Source organism: Miscanthus floridulus, chromosome 10, assembly GCF_019320115.1.
Source record: "Miscanthus floridulus cultivar M001 chromosome 10, ASM1932011v1, whole genome shotgun sequence".
NCBI classification, from domain to species: Eukaryota; Viridiplantae; Streptophyta; class Magnoliopsida; order Poales; family Poaceae; genus Miscanthus; species Miscanthus floridulus.
The window spans coordinates 18,653,584-18,661,461 of NC_089589.1; the positions used below are offsets into that span (position 1 = coordinate 18,653,584).

The 7,878-nt window shown below is 44.2% G+C and overlaps 1 protein-coding gene across 1 annotated transcript; it reads left to right on the plus strand.

Annotated features, from left to right (window-relative positions):
* The first annotated feature begins 3,368 nt into the window (after positions 1–3,368).
* LOC136488112 (uncharacterized) lies at positions 3,369–3,845 on the plus strand. The gene has a single exon (XM_066485144.1). It carries the CDS (start codon positions 3,369–3,371, stop codon positions 3,843–3,845), a length of 477 nt encoding a protein of 158 aa, XP_066341241.1.
* Positions 3,846–7,878: the final 4,033 nt, after the last annotated feature.

Below are 7,878 nucleotides of genomic sequence, written 5' to 3' on the forward strand. Positions count from 1 at the left end.
ATAGGCCGTGGGCCACGTGACTCAGCTGGATGTACAGAGTCAGCCCATTAGACCCCGGACTGGGCCACGACAAGCACACGCCAAAGTTGTTTATGGACTCTATCATGAAAACCCGAGCAACAAACTCTGCAAATTGCATGGTCTGGCTTGATCATGCTGAACCTTTTTTTCTTTTTCGGGGTAAATAGAGCTTTATTATTAACTAGACAAAAGGTTACAAACATTGTTGATGACCAGAACGCACACAGGCGCTTGTCCCCACCATATAGCTGTATGCGTATTCTGCCTAGCTAATTGTGCTAATTCGTGAGCAATCTTGTTGCACTCTCTCTTTACCTTCATGACTTTCCAATCTACTAACAACTGCAAGTGCTTCTTTGCCTCCAACACTGTCCATCTGACAGCTGACATGTTCGGCATGCTGCTAGTCATTGCTGCCGTCGTTCGAGCACTATCCGTCTCTAAAAATAGTTGGGCCCGGGCACCATTGCGAAGCTAGGCGAAGCCCTTCTGCGCAGTCCTGTGCCTCGGCTTCATCTGCAGACGCCCAGCGAAACAACACTCTCCAAGCCGTCAGGACTACTATGCCCAAGTGATTCATGATGATCAAGGGTTCAAAATTTCAGCCGAAATTCGCGAATTTCGATAATTTCGGTGATGGCCGAAAGAAAAATCTGAAATTTTATAGTACACTAATACATGTGCTATATAACTCTAGACTCATATTTTCTATTGTTTTCATTGCATATTCTTCTATTCAAAAGATGTGTAGTCGTAAATCATACTAATATTTGTTTAGATCTAATTTTTTTTAGAAAAAAGCATTCTTCAGGTGTCAGTGTCTAAAAAATTTTTGATGAAATTTCGAACAAATTTCGCGAAATTTGATCATTTTGGTGGTGGCCGAAATTTTTGCAATATCGAAAGAGCCGTCAACATTCACCTTTATCCAACCCTCTGGTGGCGGTTCCCAACATGTTTGGTCCGACGTCTTCACCAGGCCCGGCCCGGGGGGGTGCGAGCTGTGCAGCCGCACTGGGCCCTCGATGCCAGGGGGCCCAACCCCATTTATGTATGTAGTACTAGTATTCTTTGTATGGCCCATTATTTGTCCATAGAAATGGTGAACCACCCAACTAGGCGTACGAGATACGAGTCCGAAAAAATGCGTAGATTGCGTTCCGCACTTCCGCGTCCGCGACTCCGCCCTTCCGCCGCGCGGCCTCGGCGACTCCGTTCCTGCGCGAGCAGAGCAGCGACGATCGCGTGTGTGCGTCTTGGTGATCTTGGCGATCGAGCGTGAGCGGCTGCCGGGTGCCGGCAGGCGACGGCGCGATGCACACGCACTGACTCTGTCCATCCGTGTTTCTGGCTTACTCTGCAGAGGTAACAAACTGGCCCTTGGCCCTAAGCGGCCAAGCCCCTCTAATCTTTCCGTTCCCCAATCTTTATTATTTATACTTCTTTAGATTTGGGATTTAAGATTAAGAATGAGGAATCCAATACAAGTAGCAATCATGTTGAATTTAGTATGATATATTTTTTTAATTACTAGGTGCTTTTCTGAATCTACAGTGAACTCATGTTGCCCAAAAAACATGCATCTGGAAGTGAGAAAAGAAAAAAAGAAGAGAAAGATAGATGCCTTGAAAGAATCACAAAGGGGATCTATTCATAAATTTTTTAAGAGCAATACAAGCACTACAAGAAATCCAGATGAGTGGGCAATTGTTGTTGGGGAGGAACAAACTACGCATCTAGAAGACCAAAGCCCTATAGAAGATAGTGTTGGCACCGACACGGATGATAATAATGTGAGTGACCATGAGCCCGTACTTAATTCTCCTACGACGCAATCTACTCGTGTTGATGAAGAACCAGTTTTTACTATTGATATGTATGATCCAATAAATTGGGGCAATCTTGATAACAAAGCAAGGGACATATTAGTGGAGAAGGGGCCTATTAGAGAAGAAAATATTGTGTTTCCTATGGATGACAGATCACGACGTTTTGCATACACTCATTATTCTAGAAAAATGAGCAATGGCGAGGTACGTGATAGGAAATGGTTGGTCTATTCAAAAAGTGTTGACAAAGTGTTTTGCTTTTGTTGTAAGTTGTTTGGTTCTAGTAACCGCAAGAGTTCATTAGGGGCATGATGGCTTTAGAGATTGGAGCATGTTAGTGAAAGACTAAAAGAGCATGAGTTAGCGTGGATCATATGACCAACATGAACTCTTGGAATGATTTGAGAGTTAGATTAAGCAAACATGAAACAATTAACAAGGAGTTGCAACATCAAATCACAAAGGAGAAAGAACGCATAAGGCTAGTTCTACTAAGAATTGTTGCCATTGTAAAGGTTCTTGGTAAACACAGTTTAGCTTTTAGAGGATCTAGTGAGCAACTTTACAATGATGTGAATGGTAATTTCTTAGCTTGTTGTGAGATGGTTGCTGAATTTGACTTGGTAATGCAAGACCACCTTAGGCGCATTCAAAACAAAGAGCTACAATATCATTATCTTAGTCATAAAATTCAGAATGAGTTGATTTCACTTATGGCTTCTAGAATTACAAGCTCCATCATAAAGATTGTTAAAGAGGCCAAATATTTCTCAGTTATTCTTGATTGTACCCTAGATGTGAGTCACCAAGAACAAATGAGCTTGTTGGTTCGATGTGTTGATATGTCTGATGAGAAAATAAAAATTGGGAAGTACTTTCTTGGTTTCTTGAAGGTGGATGACACATCTGGTGAGGGGCTTTTCAATGTATTAGTTGACTCCATCAAATCATTTGGCCTTAATGTTGATGATATTAGAGGTCAAGGTTATGACAATGGCTCTAATATGAAAGGAAAACATAAGGGGGTACAAAGTCGTTTGCGTGAAATAAATCGAAGGGCTTTGTATATGCCATGTGCATGCCACAGTCTTAATCTCACTCTTTGTGATATGGCTAAATCATGCAGTAAAGCTATTTCATTCTTTGGAATTGTGCAGAGGATATATGTATTATTTTCAGGTTCTACCAAAAGATGGAATGTTTTGCTTGAACATGTTCCAGATTTGACCGTGAAATCATTAAGCAATACTCGTTGGGAGAGTCGCATCAAAAGTGTCCGAGCAATTAGATATCAAGCTCCTCAACTAAGGTCAGCTTTGTTGTGGCTAAGTGAGGATGGAGATACTGAACCAAAGGATAGAAGTGATGCAAAAAATTTATATGACGTGCTTGGCAGCTTTGAGTTCATAATTGGTATAGGTTATTTGGCATGACATTTTATACTCTATAAATATTGTCAGTAAGAAGTTACAATCACCATCCATGTGCGTTGATTCTACCTTGCAGCATATAGAAGGTATGGGGAATTACTTTCAGAACTACAGAAATACTGGGTTTGCTGATAGTGTGGTTGCTGCCACAGAAATAGCACTTGAAATGGGAGTAGAGGCATCATTTCTAGTAAAGCGTCGTTCTGTTAGGAAGAAACAATTTGATGAAACTGAATGCAATGAAGCTATCTTGCAAGCTGAGAAGGATTTTGAAACTTTTTATTTTTTGGTTATGGTTGATATGGCAATTAGTTCATTGAAAAGCAGATTTAAAGAACTACAGTCATTCAATGAAAAATTCGGATTTCTAATGAATTCAACATCCTTGAAGGCAATGGATGGTGCTGATCTAAAAGACCATTGCATTAAATTTGCAAAAACTTTCTCTTCAGATGGTTCATCGGATGTTGATGTAAATGACATGATTTCTGAGTTAGCTGTTATGCAGTCTACTCTGCCAGATAAGCCAATGTCTGCTATGGAGATTTTTGAGTTTGTCACATAAGCGGATTGTTATCCTAATATTTCTATTGCTTATCGGATCCTATTCACTATGCCTGTGACTGTGGCCTCAGCTGAAAGAACATTTTCAAAGCTGAAATTATTGAAGAATTATTTGAGGTCTGTAATGTCCCAAGAAAGATTAAATGGTTTGGCAACTTTATGCATCGAGAAGAAATTATTAGATGAAATTGATTTTGAGGCCATCATCAATGACTTCGTAGCAGCAAATGTTAGAAGAAATTTTTAAGGTAATATAAGATGTATAACTTTTTTGTTGTTTCATAAGAATTTTTTTATGCATTACACTTATTAAAATTATCATTATATTATTAGACTTATATTAAGGGGCCCATCGCCTGTGGCTTCGCTCTAGGTCTATAATTTGACAGGGCCGGGCCTGGTCTTCACACAAGGGACTGGAGCAGCTTCCCAGCATTGGCCCTTTCCTTTTGCGTCAGTTGTCTGCGCCTGTTGCCCGACCTGGGACGGTGATTCACGGAGGGTCAGTATTCAGTAAGAAGAATACCGAGTCCGATATACTAGTCGGTCCCGAGTCATGACTCATGAGTCATGTTGTTATGTAACACGTCCAGGCACGCCATAGGATCGTCATCGTTAGCTCACCCTGGTCCGTGCATCTGTCCAGAAGGACAAGAAACCAGTCCGGTCTCGTTCTTCTGAATAGGACTTCCCCAGGGATCGGCCAGTGCTTCCTCATTGCCCAGCGTAAGTTCCTGGCTTGTGTACACTCTATAACAGCATGGAAGCTATCTTCAATTGCAACGCCACATAAAGAGTACAGCCCATTCGGTTCTAATTTCCTGGTGCTTTTATTCTGCTTTGTCGGCAGGATGCTCTTGCTGAGTTTCCACGTGAAGACTCGAATCTTTGGGGGCACCTTGGCGGACCAGATCCTCTTCCAGAGTGTCCGGTCACCATTTGGAGCAGAGCTGGAAGCTGTCGCCCCAGGGCTGACCTGGATATATGTCACGGCCCGACTTCTCCGGATGCCAGGCTAGTATACGTCCTCTGTTCTCCTTTCCGAAATTTTAATCCTTGTAATAGCCTCAGCATCGGCAGGGTTGAAAACCATTCTGAAGCTTTTAACGGTGTTTCGTTGGGTACAAACTAAGTTTAGTTGAGGACAGGATATTTCTCTTATTGGTTTCCTGCAAAGATGATGGTTTTCAAGTTTACAAGATCAGAGATTTTGTTTGTGCCGAGTTTGAGCTCTCCTTCCAGCTCTTCAATGAAACCGAGTTATCCTTCGCCCGCTCCTTCTCAAGCAATCAACCGGTTTTCCCTTGGGTGGAGGTGAAAAAGAAATCCTCATTTGCAGAGGCGGTGAAGAAATCTCCCGTGATCCTTTCAGGTGCCAATAAAATTCCCGTTCGGCAAGGTTTTGCCTCCAAAGCTCTTCGCAAGTCTGTTTTTGATTGCCTCACCTTTCCAAGAACCTCTGTGTTTGATCGTCTCAGTTGGAGGGCTGTTAGTCCTGAGAAGCAGGCTCCACAATCTAAACAGATCACTCAGCACCATTCAGGGTTTGATCATGTTTTGGCGCAACGGCGTGATGCAGGCTCTGATGGTTTGAATTTGAGTTTAGATTTGAATCTGGGTTCATTAAGCAGTTCTTCTGGGGATTTCATTAATTCAGCCTCTTCAGCACCTGTGTCAATGTGTCATGCCGGCACTGTCATTCTACATCTCACCCGAGACGTGCATGCAAAGCGCCCATTAGGGCATGTACAACCCACATACGGGGTCCGTCTCTAAACGCCTCAAATCTATCATGCAGACAGGTATAAAGATAGATCATACAACCCATAGACAGGGGTCCATCTCTAAGCTGTTTAATGCTTTGCATGTAGCTAGGATCAACTATAAATAAATGTTTGTATACCATTGTGTGGCTATTTGATAGAAAATGTATCAAGGACAAATAAAAGCAACATGATTACAATATTTTTTAAAACCATCAATATAATAATTATTATTATATATAGTTGCAACGTCTTTTGTCTAATTTCCTTTGTTTCCATATCATTGTGTTGCTATTTGATAGAAAACGGATCAAGCATAAATAAGATGAACATGATTACAATAATTTTTGAAATCATCAACGTAAATGATTATTATATATAATTGTAATATATATAAAAATTACATATAGTTTAGTTGCATCACCACAGACAGGAAATGATGTATGCCAATATATTCAGTTCAGTTGCATCGCTTAGAATTATAATTTTATTTGCAGCAGCACACAAGATGCTGAAACTCACTGCAGAGCAGCTATTTTTCTATTTCAAGAACAAGTACGGCCAAAAAATTTGCATAGTCAAACATGGAAATAGGCAAGATTAGTGTTTTACCAAGGGAAGAACTGGCGGCACGGCACATGGGTACTGTCCGCCATGGGAGGAAGCCATCGTCGCCGCACCCGATCTAGCCTGAAGGAAGCCACCATCGTCGACAGCGCTCACAATCAGGAAGAGAAAAAGCATCAGAAATACCCTCACCGTTCCTAGATCCGCGAGGAGCCGCGGCGGTGATGACGAAGAGCCTGGGCCTGCTTGGGCGTTTTCTGCGCGGCACCGCCGATGGAGGGCAGCGGGAGGCGGGGTTCTGGATGACGAGGCGCTCGCGGTGGCCGGAGCAGAGCTCGCCCGCGCGCTCGTGTCGGCCGGTGCAGGTCTCGCCCGTGCGGCTCGCGGTGACCGGGGCGGAGGTCGCCATGCATAGCCCATGCGCGCGGCGGAGCTCGACCACACGGCTCGTGGCGGCCAGGGCGCGCAACGTCCTCACGCGCGCTAATACCAGATTCGGCGTGCGGCCGTACGGGATCCTCGTGCATCGTCGAGTCAAGAAGACGACTCGTACAGCGCAGCTCCAGCCGGCAACTGGGCCTCGGAGCACAGGCCCTCACCGTCGTCTCGCGAGGCGACGGGATGGCCGTCTCCAAGCCAAACCAGGGTGTTTTTTGCAAAACCAGTGACAAAGAGACGAGGGTAAGGGACGCGTCGTACGTGCCCTTAAATGTGACTCTTGTCTTGGGTGGGGCCACATTGCAGCCTCCTGCCATGAGAATTGGAAGAGTTTGCAGAACCGTGTGAAGGGGCGGCCGCTGGATAATTTCGCCAGAGATTTTGGTGCTTGCTTTGATTACTCGAACTGGTTCAAGCCTGCTAGTATGACAGCGGGCCCTTCAACCCCGCCTCGTTTCTTGGACTTCGCCGATTTCATTGGTGGCTCCTCAGCTTCCCGCACTATACATTGGGGTTTTCGAACCCTCCGCCGGCCAATGAGGTTTGTACTGTTCCCTCAAAAAGCCCCAATTCGCATCCTCCTCAACTCTCTGAGCTCCGCTTCGAAGGATCGCCAATGGCCTACCTGCGCGCCAACCCAGCGCCCTTCATCCCTCCTGGCTTGAATCGCATCGATGTTCAAACGCGTAAGCCGATGGAGCGTGTGATGCTGAAGTGTCCGCGGGCCAAGCATCATGATTTGGCTATCGTCTCTATTCATCCGATGCCGGAGCAGCAGGTAACATTCGAGGACATTCGGGGTGTTGTGTCGGATTTTTTGACAAACGAGCAACATGTTATTTTCACAAATATGCAACCGATACACCTTGGGCAAGCTTTCATTAGATTCAAGAATGCCTATGATAGAGATCGGTTGATTCAGATGGGTCCTTTTCAGTTTGGTAATGTTACGATCACTTTCGTTGAGCACAATAAGGGGCGCAATTGGCGTGCTATCAACTTTAACAGAGAGTGCTGGATGTTGTTGCTGGGTTACCCGCCAGATTATAGGGAGGATGAATTTGTGGTCAGCACTATTAGTTCTTTTGGCAGATTCATCTCTTGGGTGGATGATGAGCGACACTTGTCCAGGATTTTAGTAAGGCACGTGTTGTTGATTTGGAATCGATTCCTTAGTTTCTTGTGCTCACTGAGGCGTCGTTCGGTTAACCGTTCCCGGCTCTTCCATGCCAGGATTGATTCTAGCCCAATGTAAATTATTGAATA